The sequence below is a fragment of the Clytia hemisphaerica genome, unplaced genomic scaffold (genome assembly GCF_902728285.1).
Source record: "Clytia hemisphaerica strain Z4C2 unplaced genomic scaffold, Clytia hemisphaerica genome assembly, whole genome shotgun sequence".
Lineage (NCBI taxonomy): Eukaryota > Metazoa > Cnidaria > Hydrozoa > Leptothecata > Clytiidae > Clytia > Clytia hemisphaerica.
In genome coordinates, this window is record NW_027104175.1 from 1,911,380 (window position 1) to 1,926,731 (window position 15,352).

Below are 15,352 nucleotides of genomic sequence, written 5' to 3' on the forward strand. Positions count from 1 at the left end.
GTGTTGAATGTGGTCCTACAAACGCCAAAAAGTAGCTTATTTACAGTGTATCTTACGCTGAAAATCTTATCTTGGAAATTTCACGTGGATTGGATTTCGCCAATCTCACCGCGAGTTTTATTCGCACGAAAATTCATCTAATCTTACCTTCGACTTCATGCACATTCGAAATGTAATCTTTTACTTTCTGTTCATTTGCTTCAATATGTTCGCTTGTCGTGGTATCAGCCAAGTCGACAATATCCTTCAACAGCTTCTCCTGTTTCCAATTTAATTTCTCTTTTATCAAGGTATCCAGTGCTGATTTCACTGTACCAATATCCTTTTGAATCTGACCTAATGCTGGATTTCTGACTTTCCAGTAATGGTTTCCAATGGAATTTTTCAGGGCTGTTACATCACCGTTGAAATCATTGATATTTTTCGTGGCACCTTTTTGAATCACTGTTGCTGCATCGATAGCAGTTTGTATTCGGTTGATCTTGTTTTCATTGCATTTTGATTGGTGAATTTGGAACAATGCGAGGACCAATAGGGCCAACCTCATGATGGCTCAGATAGAATTTCCCCTGAAAATCAAATAAGTAATGGGTTTCATCTCAAGATTTTGTATTAAAATTCTTGTTTTGTTAATTACATTTGAGTCTCCAGTCTGAAATTTCACTATAGAATTCATTGGCGGTATTTCCAGTTCTTTAAAAGATTTAACAAAACATTATAAAAGACATTGACCCTAAAATATTGTTGATACTGACAGGAAGGGTTGAAAGGATATCATTTTCAGCTAAGGGCTTTACTCTAACGTCCTGGATAATTGTCTTACCCTGGTTATTAATTTTTGAAAATTTTTCGGACCCCTTCCCCCCATTGTTTTTATTAGAAACAAAATGTTTTTTGCTATCAAAAGCTAAATTTGTCTAAATAGCCAGAATTTAGTATAGAATTTCTTTATTTTAGGGGTATAAATTTTTTAGTCCCCCGGCAATATTACTACCCTTGTTTATGGTTTATTTGTAAAATTTTGGACACCCCGCCCTCCCCATTTTTATTTGGAACCCCCTTACTATTCGGGACGGGTTCGGGACCTTGGAGTATCTAAGAATACTCAAGAACTCTAAGAAAATATATACCTTTAGTACCAGATTCTTGTACACACGCCAACCAAAAGCTAATGCTCTACCAACAATCCTAACAATAATGCTCCACACAAGAAATATGCACACATTGAACTTCTGTTTTGTCATCTCTCCTTTTCAGACAATGAGGCGATGCTAGGGAATCACCAGAAGATTCCTTGGTGTCATGCTGGTAGAGTTGGCAATCGAAAGAGTGTTGGCACATTCTCATAAAGCAATTGGATCCACTTAACGTAGGTAATTGTGAAAGGATATTTTTGTTAAGTGAATTTTGAACTCCTACTTTTAACACATGGTAAAGACTTAATGAAGCGATTATTTAAAGCAATAGGATAATCCTATGTTTTTGCAATCGAATGATGTTTTGATTTGCTTTAAAGGCAGCATCGCGTAGGATGTTTTCCATAAAGCTTAACATTTAATAGGATTGCTTCCCTTTGAGTTTAAAAAATCAATTCTGATTTTTATCCTGTCTAATACGGTCCTTTTGATTTTATCTAGTTTTGAGAAAGAGGGGAAGTAATTAACTTTTGATTGCTGAACGGGAAAAAGATTTTCCATGAGAAAATACCGCAAAACCTATAAAGGTGCTTTATAGATTTCAAAACAGCAGCAATATAAAATGCAATATAAGATAACCTAAAATTTCCATCGCTAATGTAAATTTACATTTACCTTTAATAACCCAATAGGCACTAGGAGAGGAACTGAAATTTGGAGCTTCCCACTGGATATTTGAGCCATTAAGATATAGAAGGCAATACACCTTTTCGACCGTAGCTGCCGATTGCTGCGCGGGCATTTTTTAGTCCGTTTTACCACCCTAAACCCAATTCTTTTTTTACACTTTTTTCTATTGTCTTTAGGTGCGAAAAAAAGACTGGGATGGTTTTAGGGTGGTAATAAAAAATGCCCGCGTGGCAATTGGCGGCTACGGTCGAAAAGGTGTATTCAGACAAAAGATTTTCTATTCGAATGGTACCATTTAGATAGCTCAAATATCCACTAGCTAAACAATTCTCCCACGAGTTAACGAGACAGTGTTCTTGAAATTGTACTCAGAAAAATGCATATAAGTTCAAGCTCAAAGCAATACACATTATAAGGTGTAATTCAAATTGAGCAAAATTAGTTGTATCGCAGCTTATGTTAAGTTCATTCTGTTTTTTAAATTTGAGTTTCACCCACCCTGCTAGAACAGTTAGCCAAAAAAAATACCCCTTTTGAAAAAAATACCTTACTTCATTCAGAAATTCAATTAAAATAAACGTTAAAAACTTACTCGCTGATTTTTCCACCCAGGACATTCTTATCCCAACCCTCCCCCCCTGCTTATTAATTTTTGGGAAAATGTTTTTGAAAGTTCCCTCTTTTGTCCTAATTCTGCTGTATTAGCCTCCAATTTCCAACTGGGACATTTTTCTTCCACGCCCAAGTTTTGAGATCTTTTCCAACCCTCTCCCCCTGCTTCTTCCAGCCCCCTGCTGCCCCCGGCTATTTAGGTACCCGAGAGTATCCTAATTCCTAGCCACCATAAAGTGCTAAAAAATTACCAACACCCTTTCGAAAACACGAAGAAACCAGAAATTTATTAAGTACCTTAACGGCCCTTTTTATACCGGCCTGTCGGTTCCTTTTACGTTGACCCTTATTACGCTAAAGTCAGTAGACTAAAGGAAATGTTCCTGGGGCTCACTCCTGCAAAAAATCGGTGTTAAGTTCCGCTTGTTGGAGTCCCTTTTAAAGCCTTTGAAACAGTCATTGCAAAATCACAAAATTTGAAAATGGTTATCTGTCATAGAAGAGAAAAAGAAAAGTTTAGATTTTGTCTACTAGGGCAAAAGTTTTCTCTCTTAGTGTTTAAATTTAGTTTTGACAGGGTCCATTCCGGTTATAGTCATATTTTGATATTTTAAAATAAGACTAATATTTTGTTGAACTCCATTGGATGATGATATCATAATCTGTAACTTTTGGAATTTTGCACCCTTTCAGAAATGAAATTCCCTTATTCCCTTATTTTTAACGCTAAACCCTAAGACTTTGTATTCGCGCTCCTCTTAATTGGCGGCAGCACGAAGTTCTAAGTGAAATAGGACACCGATGGCATTAAATAAACAGACATGAAACATCTTGAGAAAAAAAATTGAGAAAGTAGAGAAACTTTATTTTGCTTAGAGAACACTTTGTGAGTGTGTTGTGGTTGTTGCTCTAATACATTTAGTCAGGTCTTTGTTTTGTGGGTGGAAGTTTTATCAGATAATGGATTCAGTGCATAGTGCCGAAGGAAGAAATGATGTTGTCAAAAAAGTCGACTCAAGCGTAGAAATCGCAAAATTGAAAGAAGAACATTCGAGGGAGATCGAGAAACTAAAGTTTGAAAGCAAGATAAAACATCTCGAATCTGAAAACGAAAGTCGAATGAAAATCGTGCAGCTTGAAAAAGATAATCAGACTCTAACACACAAACTAGAATTGCTGAAACTAAAAAACGAATATGATTTAGGATCTAGGAAAATCGTTGCTGATTGTGAATTGGAAAAAGAAATGCTGAAAATGAAAATGGACTTCCAAAACAAACTTGCTGAGAATGATAAAGAGATGACAGCTCAACAATGTGAATTCAAAATACAACTGACCGAGAAAGATAAGGAGATGACAGCTCAACAATATGAATTCAAAATAAAACTGGGAGAGAAAGACCAAGAAATTGCAGCCAAAGAGAATGATTTCAAAACGAAGCTGTCTGGAATCGAAAATGTGAATCATGTCAAATTACTTGAATTAGAAAAACAAATGTTAGCAAATGAAAATGAGCTACATTTACGAATTAAAGATTCGGAATCCATCAACAAAGTTGAAATTGGTGAAATTGCTTCACCAGATGTCATTGCTGCTCAGAAAGTGCAAGATCAAGAAAAACACTTTGATGGGATAATAACTGAAACTCAAAAATTAGTTTGGGGTGCTGACAAGTTCTTTACAGGCAAATCAGTTGAACGGAATCTGTTTGAATCATACCAAGAGTGGTATAAAGAAATAAGTGTGTTGTTACATGGGGAGGTTTTCGTGCCCAGTGGTAAATCAAATTATGTGTTCATTATTAAAAGAGATCCACCTTTTTGCACATGTTTGTGGTTAATTGCTCATAGAAAAGGTAGAGAGAGATTGAAAGGCCGTGATGTATTTTACGTCGAAGATGATGAAAAACGGTTGTGGAAAAAAGCTAAATTCGTGTTGCTCCATCCTTTAGACCACAATAAATGCTTGAGAATGGATGAGGGTTGCAAGGCGGGAGATTTTGAACGATGGGACGTTAAAAATGTTACCAATGACTTCTATCAAGGGGAACAAAAGACCGCGATTGTGTTCGGAATATTTTGAAAAATGATTCATGGTTGATGAACTTCTTAAAAAATTCTTTTATTGGAAGTAGTTATGTCTGGGAATAAAGGGCTGTTCATATGGAGGCGGGCTGGCTCGACTAATTGAGGTGGGATAGATTTTCGAACGTCACGTAATCCCAGGGGGGATACTTAGGCAAAATGGATGCCGGGTATGTGCGAGCCAGAAGGTCCCTTTTCACACCCTCGAAAGTCTTTCAAAGGGGTACAAAAGCCATTAAAAAGAAAATCGAGTCTCTGTAAGGGTCCAAAATTCACGAAATTCAAAATTTCCTCTCTCAAAGGGTTTTGATTTTCCAAAATTTGGACAAAAATCGAGTAAAAATCGACAAAAGTTTTGAGTACAATTTTCGATTTCATTGAGGATCCCAAAAACGCCAAATTTTCCTCTCTCTAAGGGTCGACTTCCGATTTTTGACCCAGACAAACCCGTCAACTCGCAAACTTAATACCCACGGACACGTAATCTATATTCATCGTCGGGATTTACAGCCGGAACGGCCCTCCGCATTTAAACAGCCCCTAAGACTGGATAGAAACTCCTGCGAAGCAAGATGAGTTGATAATAAATCAGCAATGAAATGTACAAAGAAATGAAGGAGAAGAAAAATTGTAATTTATCAAAAATACTTCTCATTTTCGAATATTATTTTACCGAAAAATTTTATGACAGTCGTTAGATATTGATTATAATAGATAAAGTTTTGAGAATAAATTAAAATGATTGAAAAATTATAATGTTGTTGATAAATTTTACTTTTCAAAACCTGTTAAAACTTTGAACTATGATGATTATTCAGAGAGTTTGATAACACGCTTTTTTTATAAGCACATCCAAAATGTTTGAAGCCTTGTGTTCTTAACTTTTTGACTTCTCTTAGACTAAAAATGTTTTTAACTTGTTCTTATTTTCCCCATTTTGTGCATATTTTTGTCCATTTTCCTAAGAAATTGGGTGTTTTAGAATCCCAAAAGCCTGAAAATGTTTTTAACTTGTTCTTAACAAAGCCTGAAAATGTTCTTAAATGGTTAGTAACATTTTAGCCATCGAAGCCTTATGCTCTTACATAGTTTCTTTTATAAAAAACGTGTATATATAATAGCCTGAAAATGTTCTTATAAAAACGTATAACATCTATGCTTATTCACTTGGTGTCATAGTTGTACTATGGTTATCAAAACAAACTTTACCAGATTGGCTTTCATTACTATCACAATCAGCAATGTAAAATTCATCAGAATCACCCTCATTAGCATTTGTCTTTCTTTTAATTGTAATCAGGTGATTATGTCCATTTCGACTTTCCGTTTCCACTTCGATTTCCTGTTTAGTACCTGTTCGTAGCTCAGCTAAATCATTTTCTTCGACTTGGAAAGTGTGGAAATGACCAGTGGTTGTCGTGGAATCTGTGTGTGATAGACCGGTAATGAAACCTGTGAATCCAGGCTGGATTACAGCAGCTTTGTCAAATCCCATTGCATCTTCAAGAGCGTTCAACTTTTTCCATAGAGCGCTTCCTTCGCCTGAAATATTAAGGTTAATGAAAATTTCCAAGGGCTGTCTTTTCATTTTTTCAAGGGGGTAAAAAGCTATTCTTAAATTTCAAGGGGGTAAAAGACTGATTTTAGCTCGTCCACCCTCACTTTGATGGAGAGAATCTTTCCAAGGGTATTTCGCAAATTTTGCCATTTTCTAGGGGATATCAACATATTTTCAATAATATTTTTTTGACTTGAAAAGGTTCGTCCCCCTGTATGGTTTTTTAATGGAACAGCCCATTGATGATGATGGGTTGAAGGTGACTAAGTCCTTTTATACAAATTCCAAATTTTCTGTATACATAAAATTTGTTATGACACTTGCCAAACAACCTCAGTCTCAAAACAACTTGCAATAGCAACCTTTTTAAATAACTGTTAAACTAAGTACAGTGTGTTGAGGTACACAACTTCGTCCCTCTTCCCCGTGTACCCCAGGTTTTATTTACGTTACTGGTGGACACTAATGGAGAATAAAAGAAAGTTACAGAGAAGTAATACATGGGTACCAGTTTTTCATTTGTTCTTTAAAAGATCATCATAGATGTCAATATTTTCTCCTAAAAATACATTTGATAGACGCAAAGACGTCTTTTTTCCGCACACGTTAAAAAATTTCCTTACCATGAATAGGCATGATTGGATACCGTTGCCTGATTTTTGCTTCAATTCCTGCAATTTTCGGAAAGAAAATTCGTGTACCAGACGCTTGAACTTTCTTTTTACCATGATTCGGTGTATTAACATGGACTTCACCATCGACCGTATCTGCAGCATCACCTTCTTCAGATTCTCCACTAAAGAATTCAGTAGGTGTCATGTAATAATACTTGCTACCAATACCGCTGTACGGGGACGAATGTGTTCCTGCACCGGTGACTACGTCTTGCATAGGAATGTTGTACGGGTTCCAACTGCATTTAAAGAAAGTTTTTGTTAAATGTTTTTCGTCTTATTATCCCTATTTCCCTTATGATCAAACCATGGTGTTCTAAATCTAGAATACAATTGATCAAACTGAAATTGAAAACTCACTATATTCTCTTAACCAATTTTTGATATGCGTAAGTCATTTTTCTAGCGGAAACACCCGAAAAAATCCGGGATTTGACCCCTCTCTGTTACTTAAAATAGAAACACGTAGGTCAAAATCCGGCTTTTTTCGAGTGTTTCCGTTAAAAAATATGATGTCATCTTCACTTACGCATATCAAGAATATACGATTTGGTAAAATATTTACAGCCCTGTACCGATGAATTTTCCTGACCCATTTTGGTCTGTTTTTTCACCTGCTACCACCTAATAGTAATAGCCTGTTGCTAGCGAGGTTTGGAATAACCTTAAGTAGCTACTCAAATCCCAACAGACACGAAACGTCAAAAATGACCCTATAATGTCCATACGACGTCAGGAGAATCAAACTTACCAGAGTGTATCTTTAGTATAACGCCCGGAGGTACTACGGTTGTGGGATTCTGGGTATGTGCGTGCCGGACCCTTAGAGAGACGTTTCTACGATTTTTTTCTCTCAAAATCAAAAAAAATTCTTAAGAATCGTGAATTTTCCGACCCTTAGAGAGACTTTGAAAGGTGAAAAAACCGACCCTTAAGGCACGCACATACCGAGCACCCATTTTTGTCTAAGTATCCCCCCCCCCCCCCCGGGTAGAACCTAGCGTTTCTACGCGGCAATGAATTTCCTAATGGATCTGTTTCTAGACAAACTGACCTGTGAAGAGGTGTCAGCCAGATAACTTCAACTGGAATTGCGAATGAAACACGTCTTTCAATCTTTTCATCAAAACTGTTTTCGTAATCTTGAGGTGCAACTCGTTCTTGTGTAGTGTGTGCAACGTAGAGTCGGTCAGAGAATGTTCTTTGGTCCTGGTGTCTCCTGGCACCATCAACTGATTTCTGAACAAAAGCACGGTGATAGTATCCAAGATTCAAAGGTTTGTTTGGTGTGTTTGGATTTGCTGAGAAGAGATCATCACCAGATCCATCAAATGCTTTTTCAGAGATGTCAGCTTTGTAGTTATCTTTACCAGGGATTTGCTCCATAATAGAATCTAACAAGTTGTAATCCATGGCTCCTTCTTCTCGTGTACCGTTAATGTTGATTCCTTCAAAATCGAATCGTGCAGCACGTGAGTAAACGTATTGCTCACGGTCTAATCGTTTCAAACGTTGTGATGCTTCGTCGTATCTGTGATAATGGATGAATTACTTTAGAATCAGGGGTTTTGCTTTGTCTTTGTTAGGTTGGGGAATGAAAAATTAACCCTGGCGATTTTTAGATTCTAGGCCGATGAATTTTTAGCAAGCGCAGTGTATTGATCAGCTTAAATATGTATACTTGAGGTGACGAACCGATCTTTTCGAACGGCAAATTGTAATTTTTTTCGTGCCTTGGACCGGTGATATTTCCCGGTCGCCGGGCCTTGATAAAACCCCTGAGAATACACTTCGAGATAGTTTCATGTGATTGAAAGCCAGCCACTGCTAGTATATCGTAGCCTGAGCTTAATAACACAAAAATCGAAATTTTGGCAATTTCAAATTGTCTTACATGTTTTTAAGAACAAATTATATAAGAATATAAACGAAGCCTCAATGGCCAAAATATCAAGAACAAGTTAAAGTTATTTTAAGGCTTAGCAGACTTTAAAACATCCACTTTCTTGGGAATTCGTAAAAAATGGTAAAAATAAAAACATTTTTAAGTTTAAAACTGAAAAAGTTAAGAACTTCCAAAGGCTTCAAAAATTTTGGATACTCTTACAAAGAAAACGTGTATTTTGAAAAGCCGCACACAAGGGTCTCTGATTTTGAATTATAGTTCGAGAGCTGTCGGCCTTTTTATTAGGTCATAAGCCTCAGAATTTTAACCATCCTCAACGTGTTCGCCGTATTGAAAACTATCAAAAAAAACTTTGTCAGATCGAACACTAGCAGTCTTTTTGATCTCCAAGAGCCCAAAAAAGAGGTAAAAAAGGGCTTAAAGCTGCTCATCAGTGGAATAGCTTTACAATTAAATAATTATACTAATTTTACCTTGGTTCAAACATATCAGTGGAGACTAAGTCTCCTTCAATAGGGTGGACAGCGATTCGATAATTCCACTGTGCAAGAACAGGGTCTCCATTTTCGAAGCGTGTGATCTTTGTAGGTAGATGGGCCAAGTTTTCTAAAAGACTTTTGGATCCCGAGTATGCATTATATCTGACCTAAAAACAAAATTATAAATATTTATTCAGGGCGTAGTAGACTATGAATCAGGCCCGGCGGAAGCGGGGAGACTGAAGAAAATTTAAATTTTTGAAGAGCCCTCGAAATATAGGGCCGAATAGTTTCTACAGAGTGGAGTCCTAAGTTGTTCCCCAAAGTGCACTGTAAGGGTCGAAATTAGCAAAGATAAGAAAAGTGAAGTGCACTGTAAGGGTGTAGAATTTGGAAAGTCTGACCATATTTTGTCTAAAAAATGATCAATAATTTTCAAAAAAATGTACCATGAGAGTCGATTTTTCGTCTAAATTACTCAAATTTGCCTAAATTCTCCCTGTAAGGGTCTAATTTTGGGCCACACATACGGTCGTTTTTTAACCCCTCCGGGCTTTTACCTTATCTTGTAGGTCCAACCAAGATGTCGCATCGATATGGTGTCGATCACTGGAGAAAGGTTCATCAATGGATCCACTTTGGTCACCGACCGTCCATGCACCTTAACATTAAAAGTACATGTGTTACTTTGTTTTTTTTGATAGGCTTGCGCATGAAAAAGACTAACTCCGGCGAATGCTACTCTTAGCCGGTGAAATCTATTCTGGGCAGGCGAAGACTTGGTAAGCCCAGTGTAATGATTATCATGAATATGTAATTGAGGCGGTGAACCGAATTTTTAGACCGGCGAGTTGTAATTTTTTTAAGCCGTCCGCCGAGCTTAATTAAGTTCTTTGAAAGCATAAGGTACAATTGACTCACCTAGGATTCCAGTTCCGAAACTAATATGAAGCTCTTTCTTTAACTTTTACGAGTCGGTTTTCGTTAAGTGAGTGACCAGTGAATTTTTAATTTGGGAAATGGCATCTTAATTTGGGAAGTAATAGCTACCGTAATTACTACCCTGTTTCATTTGTGCTACAGGTGTGTCAGCAATTAGGCGTGAGTAATTAGCAGCTAGACATTTATATGGAGGGGATGAGGAAGTCGAATTCTATTCTTTAAAGCTTTGAAAAGAGTCCAGTGAAAATTGAAGTTTTTGGCCATTTTAAAACTTAGGAATTTGTTCAAATTCAATAGGTTATTTTCTTTTGATAAGAGAACAAATATTCTTTTTACCTTCAAGATAAGTCAGAACTGGTTTGAAATAATGTTTAAATGGTCTCAACTCTTCATCTCCAGTCACCCACGCTTTAAACCATTCTCTCATTTCTTCAATTTGTTCGGTCACTGTATTTTTCGCCAGTACTGCAGGTGGTACTTCGGGAAATGGAACATTCTCTTGAGCATGAATGTCGGACGATGTTTTTGAAGGTCGGTATAAACGGTAATCGTTGTGTCGGGTACGGAATTCGATACCGTTTAAAACACCGACGAATTCGCCCATGCCGACTGTACGGATATTGTTTGAGTGATCATGAATGGCGCAAAATGAATTTCCAGAGTGAGAGTTGGAATGATAGTTTTCGGAACCGACTAGAAAAAAATAAAAGTCCAGTGCATTAGCGGAGGTGTTTACAGTGTTTAAAACTCTACCGCTAATCTTTTTCCCGTAATCCGCCCTGACGCCCTGACTCTGCGCATATATATTTTCCTGCGTTTACTGACCCTCAAACGGACGATAGTATCGTCAATCTGGCACCCAAATACAGAAATTCTAATCCGAACGCTAAAACTGTGAAGGTCGGGAAAATGTTCAACATCTGGAAAGTTTACATCACGATGAAGAAATTTGTGTAAAAGCTTGATTCCCAATGAGCTTTTCATGTTCCTCTTTTATGTCATTTTAAGTTCCCTTTTGATCTAACAGTAACCTTTACAAACCTTTTCTAGTCCTGATTTGTTTGATTCCAGATTGTCCTTCCGTTCTCTGTTTCTCTTCTTCATGAAATTGTGAAGCTGCAGCAAACTGAGCTAACTTGTGGAATTCTTTCTTTAAAACGTCAACTTGTTCTTTGCGAATTCTTTGATCTTCTTCCGTCATTTGTCCACTCTTTATGTTTTCATAAGATGCTTGCATTCCTGGCAATGAATTGAATATTAATACAGTGTGAAGTCTCCGAAACTCGACCACGCACGGGGAACGTAGATTTATTCGAGTGTTAATGAAATTTTGAGTTCCGAAGTAAGGTTCATAAGGCATTGTTAACTGAAGGGACCATAAAAATTGTTCGAGTTAAGGAAATTTTGAGTTATGGAGTAAGCTTCACAAGGCATTGTTAACTGAAGGGACCATAAAAATTGTTCGAGTTAAATGAAATTTTGAGTTATGGAGTAAGCTTCACAAGGCCATTGTTAACTGAAGGGACCATAAAAATTGTTCGAGTTAATGAAATTTTGAGTTATGGAGTAAGGTTCACAAGGCATTGTTAACTGAAGGGACCATAAAAATTGTTCGAGTTGATGAAATTTTGAGTTATGGAGTAAGCTTCACAAGGCATTGTTAACTGAAGGGACCATAAAAATTGTTCGAGTTAATGAAATTTTGAGTTATGGAGTAAGCTTCACAAGGCATTGTTAACTGAAGGGACCATAAAAATTGTTCGAGTTAATGAAATTTTGAGTTATGGAGTAAGCTTCACAAGGCATTGTTAACTGAAGGGACCATAAAAATTGTTCGTGTGTTAAAGAGACATCTGAAATTTTGAGTTATGGAGTAAGCTTCAACAAGGCATTGTTAACTGAAGGGACCATAAAAATGTTCGTTAATGAAATTAATGTAGAGAAATTTTTAAATTCGAGTTAAGCTTCACAAGGCATTGTTAACTGAAGGGACCATAAAAATTGTTCGTGTGTTAAAGAGACATCTGAATTATAGATGTTCGAGTTATGGAGACTCCATTATTGTCTAAAAATACGAAACCTTCAACTATTCAATGGAAACACAGAGAACAAAACCCACAAAACAAAAGGACAAGACAAATCACAACAAATATCTAGAATGAATATCCACAAAAATGAAAGAAATGGAAGAAGTATGATGAAATCGAGATCCATCAAAATAAAAAACCAAAGATCTAAAACGACCTCTGGAAAGAACGTAACTCAATAAGAGTCAGGATGAAAAGAAAAAAGCAACTCAGCCTTCCATACCTTCTAGATCGTAGCTCTTTATCACATCAAGGAGTTCGGTCAGCAGTTTAATATACTTATTGAAAGCTTTCGTTCTCCACAAATTTTTATTGACCCTTTTTCCCCACCATTCTTTTGACATGTCCAAGTTCTTCATCTTCTTATACGTATTGATGGTCGTTTCTTTGTCTGCAGCAAGCACCTCAATGCCAGCCCAAGTATTTGTTATATGTTTCTCAAGGCTCTTCTTCTTTTTCTCGACATAAGTTACATACTTCACGCCTTCATTCAAAATCTTATTACCAGCTTTGGTAAACGAACTGTTATTACTGGTCAATGTGTTTGATAGAGAGGTCTGGTTTTTGGCGATTGAACTTTCGAATGCTTTGAATTGTTTGAGTAATGCTTCAGTTTCGGCTACTCGTGAATCTAACAGCATTCCGTAATCCAATTCCATCGCATTAAGAGTTGATATCACCAGTAATACCAACCAAAACATTTTGAATGGTGAAACCATCTTTCCTGGCTTTTGTTCCTGGTTGTCACCTATTACCTCAGTAAATCAAGTCTAGAATTAAAATAAGATGATAGCCTTGAAGTAATATATAGGTCACGAGACAAAGGCGAAAATAATAATTTTGTATCATTCTATCTTGCGAAAAAATGAACGAAAAAGTTACTACACAAAGGACTAGCATATTATTTTTTGTAAAAGCTCCAAAAAGCTTTTAAAACAGAGACCCGCCTTGATTCTTAAATGCAATGTGGCTGAAAAATTATTGATGAATTAGGTGCGTCAATGGTGTGCATTGACGCGTGAAATATTTAGGTTTTAGCTTTGCCCTTCTGAATCGTGTACTTTATTCCTTACAAAAAGTTAGGGCCCTATGGCCGATGCCCCCCCCTTGGTATTTTGTCTTCGCCCTAATGTTTATCTTAAACTTTTGAATAAAAATCTTAAAATGTTCTTTCCGATTGTCTTAAATGAGCAACAACTACAACATAAGCTTCATTCACAATAAAAGGCTGAAAGTTGGCAAAAAAATGAGATTTTCGGAATCTTGAAAGAGTTGAAAAAAACTTACCTTCAAATCACCAGAAAAAATCTCTCCGAAACGTTTTACCTCCAATGTTTTGGATTTGTATAAGAATCAAAAAATGTTTACATCGAAGTAAGAAAACAATACACGAGGATTGCATTTGAATATCAGAAACAATAGGTTAGTTTCTGATTATCTTATGGTATCTTAACTCTGAGACCAAGGGAATCACCATTTAGACAAGGATGGGATAAATTTGCGAGGGTTGGCATTGTCAAAAATTATAATAGAGAACTAATTTAAAAAAACATACTCGTTATTTAAAAGAATTATTTTATCAGAGAGAGTTCTTTCTACGCATGTAATGAAGCAATTAGTGCAAAGCTGCATGGTTGAAAATTGTAGGAGGTCCTTTTTTGATAATGAGGTATTTAGAGTGTGTAAGATATGTGCGACTTCATTTTCACATGACTTAAAGTAGGATTATTGTCTTGTTATTTTGTCTGAAAATCTCACCTATATACAAATACCAAAAGGTTGTATTTAAGGCTAGACATTTTGAATTGATATACATGTTTCAGCTACAAAATGAGAATTTTACATCTGGGGGAGGGTGTCTATTTCCTTATATGGATTACAGCTCAAAGAGTTAGCTCCTCCTTTGCACTTAAAAAATATCTTCTTTATTCTGAATTGTTTTCCTCTCAAAGTCAGTTCCTCACTGTGTTAAAGAAGGCATTATGACGTTATTAATCTGCAGGTGCCATTTTTAACGAAAGATAATTGATTGGAGATATTTATTTATCCCTAGTAGGAGGTTACTGTGGGTTGCTTAGGTTACTTAGCGACAATTCAAGTAAAACTTTAAAGAGGGTATTATATGCAATTCATTATAGGATCAATATAGCATTATGGGATTAATTGCCAATTTATCAAATGGGGAGCAAAGCAGGAAGGTATTGTGAAATTTGCACTTTGGCAAGTCGTGTAGCTGCTTGTTTTTGTTTACGTTTGAACAATGCTTTAACGGTTGTAGGTACGACCACTGTAGGCGTGCTATAAAATAGCTACCTCTATTTAATAGATATAATTTAAGTTATAAAATAGACTCTTAGTGTATGAGATTTACTAAATCAAGGTATTTAATCTACGAATTAAATCGTTTCCAAACAGGAAAATCATGTTTGTGCGGAAATTTGGACCCAGGCCCTAGGATCTACAAGATGTTATGTTTTCTCTTATTTCTCTGTAAGAAAATGTAATAAATCGGAGTCTCCATAGCTCGAACTTGCATGGAGAACACAAATTAACTTGACTTAAGGAAATTTCGAAATAAATATGGAGTAAGGCTCATAAGCCATTGATAACTGATGAAGGAATCAAAAAAACTTGTTCGAGTTAAGGAGACATTCGAGTAATAGAAGCTCGAGTTAACAGACTCCGCAGTATAAATTTGAAATTCATCTAGGACGGCATTCATGGACCTTAAATGAATGTTTTTTGAACGTTTGGGGCCAACTGGGATCAAAGTCAGGAAAATTTGTCTGATTATCAATTTGCAACTGAGAAAGACTATCATTTCTTTAACCTTTCACTGTCCAAGAATATCCCAGCACTAAAAACATACTAAAGAAACGTCAAACTAACGTTCAAAGGATATACGTAGTTGCTGTGACGTGAATTGTCAGCTGGAAGTCCTTTTGATCTTTTGATAGTAAATCCAGGGGCCTCTAAAACAACGTAGACGATTAAAGTTTGAATAACAGGAAGCTTTTTTACTCTGAGAGACCACGCAGTTTTTGCAAAGTTCGTGCATCAACTTCATGCCGTTAAAAAAATGAAAAACAATCGAACGCAATTAAATAATTATCGTTTTCCCTCATTAAGACACAAATAGATCAATTACCTGTAAGTACCTGTAACTTTAAACCAAGTATAGTTA

General features: G+C 36.3%; 2 protein-coding genes across 3 annotated transcripts in view; both read right to left on the minus strand.

Annotated features, from left to right (window-relative positions):
- Positions 1-1,233, minus strand: part of LOC136814452 (uncharacterized) — a 792,139-nt gene extending 790,906 nt beyond the window's left edge. For both annotated transcript variants that reach the window (XR_010847638.1, XM_067071000.1), the window contains exons 1-2: positions 1,131-1,233; positions 148-569 (exon numbers count right to left, since the gene is read on the minus strand). Coding sequence is in view for 1 of the 2 variants with exons in the window: in XM_067071000.1 (XP_066927101.1) it covers positions 148-547 (400 nt within the window). In the remaining variant the exon portion in view is untranslated. The remainder of the gene's footprint in view (positions 1-147; positions 570-1,130) is intronic.
- A 3,921-nt stretch (positions 1,234-5,154) lies between these two features.
- On the minus strand, positions 5,155-13,544 carry LOC136814450 (uncharacterized). Its single transcript, XM_067070999.1, has 9 exons — positions 13,456-13,544; positions 12,392-12,938; positions 11,123-11,320; positions 10,418-10,774; positions 9,700-9,800; positions 9,134-9,306; positions 7,809-8,285; positions 6,704-6,993; positions 5,155-6,064 (listed from the first exon to the last, which is right to left on the minus strand). The coding sequence occupies exons 2-9, from the start codon at positions 12,885-12,887 to the stop codon at positions 5,682-5,684; spliced, it is 2,475 nt and encodes an 824-aa protein (XP_066927100.1). The 5' UTR covers positions 12,888-12,938; positions 13,456-13,544; the 3' UTR covers positions 5,155-5,681.
- Positions 13,545-15,352: the final 1,808 nt, after the last annotated feature.